Below are 15,394 nucleotides of genomic sequence, written 5' to 3'. Positions count from 1 at the left end.
GGAAGCCGTGGGCGCACCCGAGTGCTTTAAGTGTGGACGCGTGTGGGCGCGGCACGACTGGGTCAGGTCGGCTCGGTCGCCCAGGCAGGCGTCTGAGGAAGCACGTGCCCGGGGCTGTTTTGGGCTCTGACATCCAGACGCTAGGTCATAGTGCCGCACGTGTCACATGTGAAAAGTGTGTGCAAGTTGTCCACGGGGCCACTGGGGAGTCTCTGGTGGCGTTACACAGGGCTGTGCTCACGGGGTTGTCGGTGGGCCTGGGGCGACACTCTGCGTGTCGGCGAGTCACGTGCCCTGTCATTAGCGACGCGGCCGTGGATTGGGATCCGCTCCCCAGTGACCTGCTGCTCCAAGGTCAGCGTGTCCGCCGGGGCGGTGCGGTTGCTCGGCCTTGCCTGGGCTGGCGGGCTGGCTGACGATGCGGGGCCGACGGCCGACCTGCCCGGCGTGGTCCCGGGAGGAGTCCTGCCCCCCGCAGTGCTGGGTCTTCCCATTAGCGGGCGAGGGGCCTGCACTGGGGTTTCTGTCTCATGTCATGCGTGTGAGTTAAATACATAAAAACACCCACTTTTACCTTAAATGTCCCAGTAGTTATTTTTTTCATATGAGGCAACTTAACTTCTTAGTGAACTGATTGAATCAAAGGAGATTAATCTAGACATTGTTGCACGGTAGCTCTGGGCCTGGAGCCTTCCTGAGGCATCGGCCCCCGGTGCCCGGAGGGTCCGTCAGCCTGCTCGGGCACCGGGCAGGCCCGCGGTGTGCGCTCGCTGCCCCGCGGAGGCGCGGCTCCGCTCCGAAGACCGGCTTCCCCTTAGTGAGTGAGGCAGCCACAGGTGTTCACCGTGGACACTGACGGGAGGCCTAGAGTCTGCAGGCAGGCTCACCGAGGGTTGCTGGTGGAATTAAAACACCAAAACAAGGCACGGGCAGCTTAGACCCCAGCTAAGCAGTGCTTCCCTCTCCTGCAGCCCGTGCCTCCACATGGGTCTCAGACCCCCAGAGTGCTTCTCGGCCACGCAGAAACCTTTCTGCTAGACACTGTGTGTGACTGAAGGGAGACACGCCATTTGTGGCGAAAACAGGGAAGATGAGAAAGTGAATCATGCCTAGATGTCTTTTTTCAAACAAGTCCCTAGAATAATCTAGCCTCGAATTTGCTGCTTGTCAGAGGCCCTTAAAGAATGCTTCTCATGCAGGAATCGCAGAGGTTCGGGGTGGAAACACCTAGAGCAGCCCCGAAAGGTTAGAGCGCTTCCTCTCCACCACGGTGCCTCCTTAAAAAAATCAGTTTAAAATGGGATGCTCTTGCACTGAATTTTTCAGTGGGAGAACACATTCACAGTGGTATCAGCGCTGGCCCTGCCGGAGCCCACAGGCTTGAAGTGCGTGAAATGTGGGGAAAGAGGAAAAGCTCTCACTCTCCTTATGTGCAGCGTGCCCCCTTCCCCTCATACGTGACGTGGGGGTCATTATCAGACCGCCACTCACAGATCTCAGCCGTGGCTGCACTGTCACAGGACGCCCAGGCCTGCGCACTGGGGGTCCCAAGAACCGTCAGGCCAGGGAGGGGGGATGGAGGCAGGTGACGCTTCAGCCGTCCCGTTAGTAGCCGTTTGAGGTTCAGTTTTGGTCAAACTTCTCATGATGTCAAATTACATCCTAGTTTTGTTTGTTTTTAATGTGTAGACTTTCTGAAACCATTGCCGCTAAGCAGGGAATCGAGGAGCAGAGGAGAGAGTATGTCTCCATTTTCACCTCTGTCAGGAACAGCTGCCAGGATAGCTCACTGGAGAGAGGCTACCACTCTTCAGATAAGTCGGAGACCCGATGTAGAATTTGCGTGTAGACTTCTGATGCGGCCCGAATATAAAAATCAATTACATATCAAAACAAGTCCTAAGTCCACTTTCTGATTTGAACTTAATAAATGTCGATTTATGCGTATTTTTTAAAGATTTTATTTATTTATTTTTAGAGAGGGGAAGGGAGGGAGAAAAACATCAATGTGTGGATGCCTCTTGTGCGCCCCCTACTGGGTATCTGGCCTGCAACCCAGGTTTGCACCCTAGACTGGGAATCAAACCTGTGACCCTTTGGTTCATGGGCCGGCACTGAGCCACACCAGCCGGGGCTATAAATGTTGATTTTTAAAAAAAACTAAAGCAAACACTGGGTCTGCTTGACGTGGAGCCTTGGTGGGCTCACGGACCAGGTGTGCGTGGTATCACTTGTGTGCCGAGCGGTCTGCTTCACTCATTTTCCTGGAGGGTGGGGGGACCTGTAGGGTGGCACCCACCTTACCTCTGCCCTCTGGGTGTTTCTTCCTGCCCACCTGAAAGGAAAGAGCAGTCGAACTTGTTTAAGTGTTTTTAACTGTCTGAGCTATCTTTTTATAATCTGGAAGATGTCGTTAGTAAGCAGGTTCCTTATCTGAGTGTTAGTAGAGCCACTAATTTTCAAAAGTTACCACTTACTAGTTCTTATGTAAAAGCTGGTGGAGTTCTTTCTTTTTTTTTTCAAGGGAAGAAAACATGTCCTTGCTTATTCAGATTTTTCTATGTCTTGTCTGTCGTATCTTCTGGCTGACGTTACTCAACACATAATGTCAGGAAGGTGATACAGTATTTTCATTGTTTTACTCTTCCCTCACTATTGTTCTGAAGGCGATACAGAGAAACTTGAAGAACAGCCGTCCAGTTTCAGTTGATTCTTCCAGCCGTGAGGTCCTTTGTAGTGAGCGCGGATGGAGAGAGGCACCCGGGGGGGCGGAGCGGGGGTTATGGAGGGACCTTGGGCAGTGTTAGGAACTCGGGTTTCATTCTGAGAACAGTAAGGACCCTTGGGGGCTCTGCGTAGAAGGATGATGTGATCGGAAAGGGTGTCACCTGGCTGCTCTCGGGACAGTGCACTGCACGGAGCAAGAGTGGAAGTGGGGACCCGTCAGGGGTTACCACGGTGGCTCGCCGGAGAGATGACAGTGGCAGGGTCAGAGTGCTGGTGGCAACGACCTAGACTCTCTGACTTCCTTATATGCTTTCAGGGAGGTCTTTACAGTTAATAACTTTACTTCTGAATTTAATAAAGTAATATTTTGAATTAGCCCATAGTTCTGTGATTTCTAGCCACCATTTTTTTTCATTTTATTACTGAAGTTTTGGATAATTCAGTACAGACTCTTAAAGCATCCAGTTTCTTTTTGGATTACTTCTGTGTTGTTGAGTCTGCCTGCATCTATACTTTGTATCACAATATTTGCCAAAAATAGTTGTTATTTAAAAATCTTAGTGTCTTTCTTATTACAAAACCTTTCCTGTAGAAAATACAACAAAAATATAAAGAAAAAAATTTATAACCATAATCTCACTATCCAGAGAAACATTTTATTTCATTTCCTTCTAGTCTTTTTTCTGTGCATGCACATATTTATAAGTAGTTGTTGTTTATTAAGGAAGTAAATTTTATAAACAGTAATTTTCATGAGAAGTTCAGTAGTTAAGTTGCTTGCTTCATTTACCTTTTATTTGACTTTATTTTATTTTAAAGATTTTGTTTATTTACTTTTAGAGGGAGGGAAAGGGGGGGAGAAAGAGAGAGAGAAACATCAATATGTAGTTGCCTCTTGAGTGCCCCCTACTGGGGGCCTGGCCCACAACCCAGGCACATGCCCTGACCAGGAATCAAACTGGTGAACCTTTGGTTCTCAGGCCAGTGCTCAATCCACTGAGCCACACCAGTTCTGAACTTACTTTTAATTAAATGTACTGGGGCAACATCGGTTAAGAAGATCACGTAGGTTCCAGGTGTGCATCCCTAGGGCACACGGTCTGTACGCTGCACTGTGTGCCCACCACCGGAAGTCGGACCTTCTCCTGTCCCCGCGTGTTTGCCCCCTACCCTTTACTGTCCTCCCAGCCTGCTTCCCTCTGGGCACCAGAGCATTCTTCTTTTGTATAAAGATTGCATTTATTGATTTTGAGAGAGAGGGGGAAGAGTGGGACAAAGAGGGGGAGAGAAACATGGATGTGAGAGGGGAATATTGGTCAGGTGCCTCTCATAGGCACCCCGACCAGGGACCAAACCTGCAACCCAGGTACGTGCCCTGGTCAGGAATTGACAGGGCAACCATAGCATTCTTTAAGGTATGGGATCCAATCCTTCTTTTCATCACTTGAGCTGCCGAAACAGCCATCCTCCAATTAGGGATTTATTATGTAATTCTGATGTGCTTTGATTGCATTGTGTGTGTGTTCTGCAGCCAGCTTTGTAATACTGTCTTTAAAATGCCCATAAAGCCACAGATTAGTCCCGGGGTTAAAATTTTTTTTTCTTTTCTTGCATTTTTCTTCTCTCAGAGCTATAGCTTGGTTAGCTTTGCCGGGACCCACCATTCAAATCTTTAGGTAATATAAATTAAATATGTTAGCCTGTTAATTAATTCTTAGATTGCTTCTAGGATTTATGGTGACTTATTTCAACTTACAGTAAAGAGATTAGAAATCTCTTTCTCAGATGTTTTAGAACTAGCCTAGATATTAGCTGTAATAATGCATCATGGAAACGAGAAATTCTTTTTTCAGTGTGTTTGTCATGAATGCAGGCTAAAACGTGGTGATGATTCTGGGTGATTATTTTGCAGACCTCCAAGGAAGATCTTCTGCAGGCTGATTTTGAAGGCGCTTTAAAGTTCTTCAGAGTTCAGCTTCCGAAGAGATACAGGGCAGAGGAAAATGCAAGAAGATTGATGGAGCAGGCCTGCAATATTAAGGTAAGATGCACAAATTTATATATAATAAAGGTGGAACTTGAATGCATAATAGCATGGCAAATTATGTAAGAGCTGGTCCCTGTGTGCCGCCGGGTTCTGACTGTTGGAAGGAACGTTGTTGCATGTGAACTGCTCCCGCCCAGGCTGTCTTGTCAGGCTGATCGGTATACAGTCGCTGTGCCTTCTAGTAGTTGGCAGGCTCGGACGGTAACACCGGGAAGACAAACATTTGTTGTATAGGTCAGGCTCTCGAACGGGCTGCTGTAATAGTGGTTTCCATAGCAGCAGACGAAGTAGTGAGCTTTGGGCATCTGCTTTTAAGTGGTTTAGGACAAAGCAAAACAAGCCTGCTTAGGCTCCTTCCTGTGAGGGACCTGGGAGGCTTTGAGTCCCGACCTACCCATTCGCACCCCACACCGACCAAGTGACTGGACACGTTGCTCCTTATCATATGTCTGATAAAACTCTACACAGCGCGTGGGATAATTTGAAATAGAAATCTCTAAGCAGAAAGTTTTGGTTTCAAGGTGAGAGGTCACTTTAAAAAAATTAGCACCAATTTACTGATGTTAATTCTTGTACCCATGGAATGTACTAGGGGATCTTCTTACCTGACCATGACATTAATGTAAGTTTCTTTTCTGAACAAACAGTGAAGATCCCAGGTCTTATGGACCTTATATTCTTGCATAAGGAAACACAATAAACAACAGAGTAAGCGAAGACTATACTGCACTGCTAGAAGGTGACAGATAGCTGGAAGAGAGAAAAAGTAGGGAACAGAGAGATGGGGTAGGTGGGGAAGGGGGAGTTGCTGCTGCTGTCAGGTGGGGCGGACGTCCGGAGCAGGAGCAGGGGCAGGGAAGGCACCGGGCTCCTCCTCGTGGGGAAGTCTGGGGGAGGGCATCCTGGCAGAGGCCGCGGCGAGTTCCAGGGCCCCGAGGTGGCTCTTGCCTGGTGGGTTTGAGGAACAGCTATAAGGCCAGTGTGGCTGGAGCGAAGTGGATGAGAATGAGAGTAACAGGAGAGGGAGTCAGAGAGCCTGTGGAAGTGTTGACCATTGTGAGGGCTTGGGCTCTCCTCTGAGGGAGGCCGGCAGCCCCGGGGCGGGGCGGGAGGGTGCGGAGTGGAGGAGGGACGGGCTCTGCCTGAGCTGGGCCAGGGACAGACTGCGGAAGGGCAGGGGTAGCAACAGGGACCTCGGGCGGGGTTTGCAGCGTTGCCCGTTGGGAAATGGCAGCAGAGAGTGATGAGAACAGGGATGGAGAATGGGTAGGGATGCAGGCGGCTGGAACCTGGGTTATAATTTTGCAGGAGCTGAATTGACAGTGTATGTTGCATGGGTGTAAGAGGAAAGGAGGAGCCAAGGGGGTCCCGGAGACTTCGGGCTGAGCGAGTGGAAGATGGAGTCACCATCAGTTCCTTCAGGCTCGTTACTCAGTGTGCTCTGACAGTGCATTTAAGACCTTACCCCTGTAACACTTCTGCACTGAATTTTAACTTGCCTTAAAGTGTTTTCTGAATGTTAAGATGTACTGAATTTAATACTGAAAGTAAATAACTGAAAAAATTATATTGTCTTTCAAATGAACTCTATATCAAAAGAGATCATTTCCCAACGATATTAAGAAAGGTAGACCTTTGAAGTCTTGATCGTGAAAAGCGGAGTTTTAACGCGTTCTGGCCTGGTTGTGCTATGTGGCTGGGCCAGGTGACGGAGTGCAGCCACAGTTCTGTGTAGACTTTGAAGATGCACTCCAGGGGCCCTGGTGGCTTTGACTGATTTTGATTGAAATTTGATAGGTAGTCTTCAGCCAGATAATTGTGCCAGAGCTGTCAAAAAAAAGTATTAAAATGGGGGCACTGCTGTAGGAATCTATTAAAATAAAGCATTCATTTCTAAGAATAAGAGTGCAGAGTTAAGAGATACAAGTGAGGTGGAAAGTTTAATGTTTTCAAGGGAAATCTTGTAATATTGGAAGATCATTCAGGATGAAAAACCCAGGAAGACCATGCAAAAATATGAATTTCACAGGGCAAGATTTTCCCAAGGCATTTTATGGAGTTCCTCAGAGGGCAAAGGGTAACAATTGCTAAGACAGAACCGTGGGATCTCAGAGACGTGGAAACATGTTAGAGTTCACTCTAAAATGTTAGAGTTCGAGTCCAAACTACGATCCATATGGACGGCTGCAGTGCAACCAGGCTGATCTATTTGGTCGTGAATGGATAGATAAAAATACTTTAAAAGTAACAACAGGACTGTTATTCTGTTTTGTTTGGGGAGGGTTGTTTGTTTTTTCATTATCTAAAGAGAAGGACTTTTTCTCAGATATTTACAACAGTGCTCCCAGGACATCATTTTTTTTATTAAGGTATAATTGATATGACATTATTAGTTTCATATGTGCAGCATCATGATTCAGTATGTTTATATACTGTAAAATGATCATCACACTGAGTCCAGTTAGAATCTGTCACCATACATGATTAGTTTCCTTGTGGTGAGAACTTCCAAGATCCTCTCCCCTAGCTACTTTCGGATACGCAGTGCACTGCTATTACCCACTGTCACCGTGCTGGGCATTACGTCCCCATGACTTACCCACTGTATAGTTAGAAGTTTGTACCTTTTGGGGTGTCAGAGGGTACAAATTTCGCCCATGCATCACACCCAGCTTCAGGCCACCACCACTCTGTTCTCTGTTTTCCATGAACTTGGTTTGTTTGTTATTTTTAGATCCCACACATAAGTGAGTTCATAGGTACTTCTCTCTTTCTGACTGATTTCACTGAGCACAATGCCCTCAGGGTCCATTCGTGTTGTCGCAATGTCAAGGTTCCGTTCTCTCTTCCGGCCGAGTCGCGTTCCATGGTGCACACGCACCCCTTTTTCTTTATTCCTGCGTTCATCGGCGGGCGCTGAAGTTGTGTGCCTGCCTTGGCTACTGTAAATCATGTTGCAATGAATATGGAGCGAACGTATCTTTTTGAGTTAGTGCTGTTGACTTTTTCACGTAAATACCTGGAAGTGGAATTGCAAAGTCATACAGTAGTTCTAATTTTAATTTTTTGAGGAGCCTCCACACTTTTTTCCAGAGTGGCTGCCCCAACTCAGAGCCTCACCAGTAGTGCACAGAGATTGCCATTTCTTCATATCCTTGCCAACGTGTGCTTTTGGTAATAGCCACACTAGCAGGTGTGAGTTGGTATCTCATTGTGGTTTTGGTTTGTATTTCCCTGATGATTATGATGCTGAGCACCTGTTCATGTGCCTGGGTTTTGTGCGCGCGTGTGTGTGTGTTTGCAATTGAGTTCTTATATGAGTTCTTATATCTTTTGGATATTAACCCCTGTTATCAGAGATGTGACTTGCAGGTATTTCTCCCACTCAGCAGGCTGTCTTTTCATTTTGTTGATGGTTTCCTGTGTTGTGCAGAAGCTTTAGTTGGATACAGTCCCACTTGTTTCTTTTTGCTTTTGTTACCTTTGCTTTTGGTGTCAAATCCAGTTATTGCTGAGAGCAATGTCAAGAGGCTTACCACCTGTATTTTCTTAGGGGTTAATGATTTCAGGTCTTCCATTCACACTTTAATACATGTTGAGTTAACTTTTTTTTTTCTTTTGTCTTTTTTTTAATTTTCTTTTTTATTTTCTTTCAATGTGCGGTTGCTGGGGGTCATGGCCTGCAACCCAGGCATGTACCCTGGCTGGGAATCGAACCTGGGACACTTTGGTTCCCAGCCCGCGCTCAATCCACTGAGCTACGCCAGCCAGGGCTCGAGTTAACTTTTGTGTATGGTATAAGGTAGGGGTCCAGTTTCATTGCTGTGCATGTGGATGTCCAGTTTTGCCCACACCGTTTATTGAAGAGACTGTCCTTTCCCCGTTGCCTTATATTGCTTGACCGTATATGCAAGGGCTTATTTCTGGGATTGATCTAGAAGTCTGTTTTATGTGAGTGCCATGCTCTTTTAATTGCTGTAGTTTTGTAATATAGTTTGACATCAGGGAGCATGATGCCTCTAGTTTTGTTTTTTCTCATAATTGCTTTTGCTCTCTGGGGTCTTTGTGGTTCCATACAGATTTCAGGATGGTTCATCTATGGATGTTTCTGTAAAAAGTGGCATTGGGATTTTGATGGGGATCGCATTGAATCTGTAGATTGCTTTGGGTACTATGGACATTTTAATAATATTAATTATGTTAGTCCATGATCACACAATGTCTTTCCATGTATTTGTATCTCTGTCAATTTTTTCATCATTATCTTACAGTTTTCAGTGTACAGATCTCTCACCTCCAAGGTATTATTTTGTTCTTTTCAATGCAATTAGAAATTTTTGTATTTCTTTTCAGATAGTTCATTATTAGTGTATGGAGATGCAACAGATTTTTACATATTGGATTTGTGGCGCAGGACGTTGATTTACAGCCTGTGCCTGTGAGGCGGACGCGAGGGGAGGCTGAGGGAGCCCAGTGTTCAGGGTTATGCTGGGACTGGCATGTACGTCTCCAGTCTGAAACTTAACCCAATTTTTAAATGGAGACCTACACTGTTAAAATAGCTTTTTCATCAAGCCCTTGCCCATACATACACGCACACATACATATCTGAAGAGATACTTACCCTTATCATATATGACGCACTCTGATTTTTCTCTTTTACTGTACTGTAGCCTCTTTCATTTTAAACTTCTCCCTCCCTCCAAGAAAAATCCCCAAGCCCAAAAGCTAGTCACAACCTACTAAATGGGTTTCGAGCAATGACTTGCAGTTTTGAAAACCCCTAAGGCCTATCCCACTGTTTGCACCTCTTCCCCCTGACAGCTCCCACCCTGTGCAAGCTGTGCGAGGGTGTGGGCACGAGGCCCACGCACGGTCATGGCAGCGGGGTGTGGTGGGGTTGTGAGTCGGCGCCCCTCAGCACGGCAGCGCACGCTGGCACCTGGGCGGTTGAGGACGCGATGGGTTCTCAGACCCAGGCCCTGTGTTGGACCGCGTTCCCGGACCGCAGGTGGGGGAGGCGAGAGAGCGGGTCACAGCTTCTTGTCTACAGCCTGTTTCAGGTTAAAGATAGCATCTGTGTCACAATAATAAACGTTCTCTTCTAAATTTTAATTATTTTTAAAGTCAGTATTTGTCTATGGTTGTATTTTCTTCGAATGGAATGTTCTCATTTCGTTCCCCAACAGAATTAATCACTTCCTCTCACTCGGAGGGCCGAGGCGATCAGCGCTGGCAGTGAGCCCACGGGCTTCCCAGTGTGCGTGACGGTTGCCGGTAACAACGGACTTGCCGGCCCCGCGTGCGGTTTGCTTCTGAGTGCACCCACAGGGTGTATTAATAGACCACGTGGGATTAGATCAATGTCAGGAATATCCTGTGGTGGTTATTTTTTCTAATTTAACTAACATGATTTCACATTATTCTGTCTCTCACTTCCTGTGGTTTCAGCCAGGCTAAAATGAGAAAATATGTTGACCTGTCAGATTTTTTGGAAACGTCATTTGGTCACTTAGTACTTCATGTATGAACACCCCGCCCTTTCCCAGGGAGTCAGCCTTTGTGGAATGTCATTGCTCGGTCATTGCCTTTGAGTTAAAAATCCTGCTGTTGTTTTAGCTTACCCTTGGGGCTTGGCTTCATGGACTCGGAATGAGTAGAAATTTGAATTTCTTTATATAGGCATGAGAGTGTTTTGTTTTTCCTGGTGAGACAATATATAGCTTTCATTGGAGTCTTAAAGGGAACTCTGTGACTCAAAAAAATAATAATAGCCTTTGTATTATGGGACAATCTGAAACTTGTTAATAAGTGTATTATATTTCTATAGAGTGTAAGAATTCATAATGGGATACCTGTATTCAAGTGCATACACACATAACTTTTATAATTATTCTGATGAGACTGCCTTTTCCTGTATATTTTTATTTGACATTATTTACATTGTATTAGGTTGAATTGATGAAATTATCATTCTTGTTGGTCAGAAACCATCAGATGTGCAACACTGTACATGGTTAAATTCTTGTTATGGTCCAGATAGGTGCTATGTAGGTAAAAGATAAAATATTACAATTTTGACTCTTTTAACTATAGTCTAAATCACTTAGCTGGCATTGCTCTGATAAAAATAAAAAGGGGAACTAGAAGAGTAAAACATCTGTATATATTTTAATTTTTTTGGACGTGTAAACTTTCTAAATTTGGGGGGGATGCGGTAATGTTGTGAATGCCATATTTATGATGGGCCTCTTTAGCAGCAAAATTTGTCACATACTCAAAATATTCTGTTGTTAGATCTTTAAAACAGAATATTTTAAAATATAAATCAGCCTACGTCATTTGTATTTTATTAGTATGATAGCTTGAGCAAAATTAAAAATGCAAAAACTAAACTAACATTAAATTAAAATGGGGGAATTAGAAAAGAAAGGTCATTTATTGGGAGCCCGCTGTTCGCCGGGATCCCTGCAAGGGGACTTCTCAGAGGGAGTAAGAGTTTAGGTGGCACCTCAAGGATGGCAGGAGTGACCTAGTGTGCGGAGGGGGAGGGGGAGATGGGTGGCCTGTGCAAAGAATAGGCAGAGGCCCAGCGGTGGGAAAACATGGCTGCCCAAGACCTAAACTCCAGAGGGCGTGACTGGAAGACAGGGAATGAGGGGAGCGAATAGAAGCTGAGAGAAGGAAGTGGCAGCCAGACAGCTGGGGCAGAGCCATGTAAGCCATGGCAGGCAATTTGGATTTTATCCTAGGGGCAGTGGGGAGCATGGACGAGTTTCAAATAGGAGGCAGATTTATGTTTTAGAAAGGACATTCTGGCTGCGGTGTGGAGAATGGATTGGAAGTGGTAGGATTAGATATTGGTGACAGGCCAATTCAGGGGCAGTTGCGGTAATCCAGGTGAGAAAGGACCAGAGCACCGGTTTTGGGCTGGAGAGATGCAGACAGATTCAGCGATATTCGAGCGAGTATCTCACTCGCGAGTATCATCACTAAGACCTGCGAATCCATAGGTCGCAGGTCTTAGTGATGAGCCGTGAGCGCCAGGGTGTGGGGAGGGAGCCGGTGGCGACAGTCAGGGGTCCCACTTAGGGAGCTTGCTGGTGATCACGCTGCCGGAGGGAAGAGCAAACAACGAACGAATTGCACGGGTGGATGATGAGTTAAGTGCCAGGCATGTTAGGTTTGTGGTGCATACCCACAATTCATGTCCAAGTACATAGAAATATCAAGTGGGCAGGTGGGTGTTAGCGTGAGGTCGGAGCAGAAGGTAGATATTTAGATGTGGTCAGTATTGAAACCATGGAAGGATTCTCGGAGGAGCAGAGAGAAGGGTTGGAGGTAGGTGCATGAACATGTAAAAGGTGGGCTGAGGAGTAGGGGCATGAGACTCAGGAGGCAGGAGGAAGCCCGGAGGAGTATGACGTGTGAACACTAAGGGAATGGCATTTGTTTTCAAGAAGGAAGAAGCTGACAAGTGTCAGTCGTGCTTAGAAGTTATGTAAGGTACAGGGCAGTGGAACGTGGTCATTGTGCAACAGTTCACGATGAAGGGGTCCCCACTGGCCACACTGGGGATGGTTTCAGTGGAGTGATGAATTGTAAGAGCCAGTGATTAAGGGCTGTGTGGGAGGCGAGTAAATGGAGAAAGGAAAATGAAACAGCTCTTCTCAGAAGGTTCCTGTGGGGAGAAGATGAGGGATGGAAGAGACAGCCAGCAAGATGGAGAGTACAAGAGGCGAGTTCAGCAGACACGAAGTTGAAATGGATTTTTGGAGGATGGGAAGGATAACTCTTTAAATGCTAAAAAAGCTCAATGAATCAATTTCTTCACTGAGCACTTGAACGTGCCAGGCGTTGGGCTAAACCCGGGGAAACAAAGATGGGCGAAAGCCGACATTCTCTCCAAACTTACGTAGTTTATGCTGTTGTGTGGAAAATGCCAATTAGATCATCGCCCTCATAAATGTACAGTTATACAGTGAGATAAACTCTCAGAAGGGATATAAGGACATACGAGAACCAAGAGCAGAGGAACCGGACCCGGGCTCGGTGATCTAGGGAAGGCGTTCTGACCTGAGTTACCAGGCGGTCCGACTGAGGAAACAGCACGTGCAAACCCCATGAGGCGGGAGGGAGGGCAGTGTGTCTGAGAAACTAGGAGGAGGCCGAGGCGGTCCCGGCTCAGAGAGCGATGAGGGCTGGTGTGTAGGCCAGGCCGCTCCACCTCCAGACAAGGAGGGAAGGCCCGCACCGCAGGAGGAGGGGAGCTGAAGATGTGATAAAGAAAGGGGAAGACAGCAGAGACCGGGCTCAGAGGAGGCTCGGGACTAAACTCAAAAGAGTGGACCTCTCTTCCCTTACAGCAAGAGGGAGTGAGCGAGGGGTGGATGGGGACGGAGGGAATGTACAGTTCGTGAGGACTAAATCGAGAATATTCCATTCTGTTATTTCAATTAAGCAGATTCTAGAGTGAAAGGAATACAGTAGAGTCAGAGGTTTAAAGAACCTGGAAAAGCTTTTAGACATGGTAGAGAACGGAAGAACTAGGAAAACACAAAAGACTTGCTGGAGATTGTGATTCATAGTGGCAAAAATCCGCAGTGTTTTGCAAGTTTCTCTAGCAATACTCAGCAGCCCACGTGCACGCGTGAAGGAAGCAGACGGTTGCTTGGACTCCGAGCTGAGGGTCGCCAGTGTGAGGCAAAGGAGGGCAGCGGGGCTGGGGCAGTGGTGCCTTCACAACCCAGGTGTTGGGGGGAATGAGGGGCGTGAGGAAAAGGGAAGTCCCTGACTGGTAGCTTTTGCCAGTTTTCATAGTATGAATTCTCCTGCAGCGGCCGACATCAAGGTACCAGTGACTGAACTGGCCCCCACGGTTTCAGAGCGTTAGCAGTCAGGTCTCAGAAACTGGTGCTTGACAGCCTAGCAGCCCACAGGGCCAGGGAGATGGGGTGCGTGGCCCGCGGGTGGCTGACTTGACGGTCATGGAGTCTGACCTCTGACCGGGAGAAAAGAAAGTGCAGACACGTGGGAACTGAGGGAACACGGGAAAAGACGGCGGGCCAGGGGTGCGAGGCCTGTTGAACCCCGTGAGCCCCGGGGAGATCAGTGGAGGAGGACGTTAGATGACGTTAGCTGGTGGTGGTCACCTGGGAGAAGGGGCATCTTCTCTCCAAAACGCTTACATGTTACGGACAGTTGGGTGACGGTGGAAGATGACGCCGGCCCGGGCTCACGTGTTCCAGTCGTTAGCTGAGGTTCCCGCATCGAAGCGCGCTGAGGGCGGCAGAGGCAGCAGGAGCCGGGGTCACGAGGAGGCCCCGCACGGCCCAAGCGAAGCCCTGCCCTGGCCTCCTCGGCCGCGCAGCAGACATGCCCTCCTGCCCCACGGTGACCGCTGGCCTCAGAAATGGCCGAGCTCTGCCCCAGCTCGTTTCCGTGTACGCAGTGGTAGGCAGGTATGCCGTCTCCCAGGGCAGTCAGTCTGTCTGCCTGGAGATGACTGTTTCTCCCCTGAGACCTTCACATCTGCAACCATGGATTCGAGCTTAACTGTTTGAAGGTGACTTTCACACCAGAGCAAAACAATTGAGAACATTTGTATTAAAAGTAATTTCCCTCCAGTTTCTCTATGCTGCTTGCCATTTATTTCTGTCTGTTGTCGTTATGTATATGCAAGAACGTAATCTCCCAAATAGAGTCTTTCTTGGAATTAGCAATGAGGCCACACCGAAACATTGTCAACTCCTCGCGTCTAAAGTGTGCGCCCTCCTGCGCCCCGGGAGAGGGTGCGTCTTCGGTGGCATCGCGTCTCGTGTTCCATGGGTTTAAAGTGTCACCATCTGCCAGGGAGACGTTTATTGTGTTACAGGATATGTGATGATTAGCAAATTGATAGTGAGGTGGTTTCTGTATCTAAACATTTGCCTCTTTTTTCCTTGGGGATTTTCATCAACATTCATACTCCTCGGTGCGCCTCACATTTGGGGCACTGGTTTTGTTTCCCCCCAGATGGGCATTCGTACAGTCCTGTCTTGCCTCTCACAAGCCGTGCAGTGTGGGAGCCAGTGGGGGCGTGTGGATTCTGGACACACTGCGAAACCATCGCTAACAGGTGGAGGAGAAAGAAAGGCGTGATGAGTGAACCTGGCTATTGTCTCATGAACTGATCCATAGAAATCATTAAATTTTTTTACCCCAAAGAAAAATAAATAAACATAAAAATTGATTTTTTTACAGGTGTCTCTTTTTTGGAAAAAGAAAGAATAAATCACAGGAATAAAGCATTATGCCCTTATATGCATTCCGTGCTTGGTAATGGGTCCCAGAGCTTCCCAGGTAGATTAACAACAACAGGAACACTCCAGGATGGCCATTCTAACTGGTAGTTCCTCGCCGCTCAAACTTGAAGTATGTCCCCTGCAATGAATTCGCTCTCAGCAGTTTTCTGAGCTCTTTGTAAGACTAATGATTGTGCGCTCAGATGCGACTGCTCATATTTCATGTACCTTTCTGCTGTGTTTTGCCAATTACCTTTCATCTAGTTAGTATGATTCATGTGTGTCTGTGTTGGAGAATAAAGTTCAAACTCATCTTCACTGTTTGGAAACAGTGGTA

General features: G+C 47.1%; 1 protein-coding gene across 5 annotated transcripts in view; it reads left to right on the top strand.

The window, feature by feature from the left end:
* RABGAP1L (RAB GTPase activating protein 1 like) overlaps nt 1-15,394 on the top strand; it is a 454,513-nt gene that overhangs the window by 350,955 nt on the left and 88,164 nt on the right. For all 5 annotated transcript variants that reach the window (XM_028530697.2, XM_028530695.2, XM_036015478.1 and 2 more), the window contains one exon: nt 4,640-4,768. In XM_028530697.2, coding sequence (XP_028386498.1) covers nt 4,640-4,768 — 129 coding nt within the window. The remainder of the gene's footprint in view (nt 1-4,639; nt 4,769-15,394) is intronic.

The sequence above is a fragment of the Phyllostomus discolor genome, chromosome 14 (genome assembly GCF_004126475.2).
Source record: "Phyllostomus discolor isolate MPI-MPIP mPhyDis1 chromosome 14, mPhyDis1.pri.v3, whole genome shotgun sequence".
NCBI classification, from domain to species: Eukaryota; Metazoa; Chordata; class Mammalia; order Chiroptera; family Phyllostomidae; genus Phyllostomus; species Phyllostomus discolor.
Note: the sequence above shows the minus strand (reverse complement) of the source record. Positions and strands in the feature narration are given on the sequence as shown.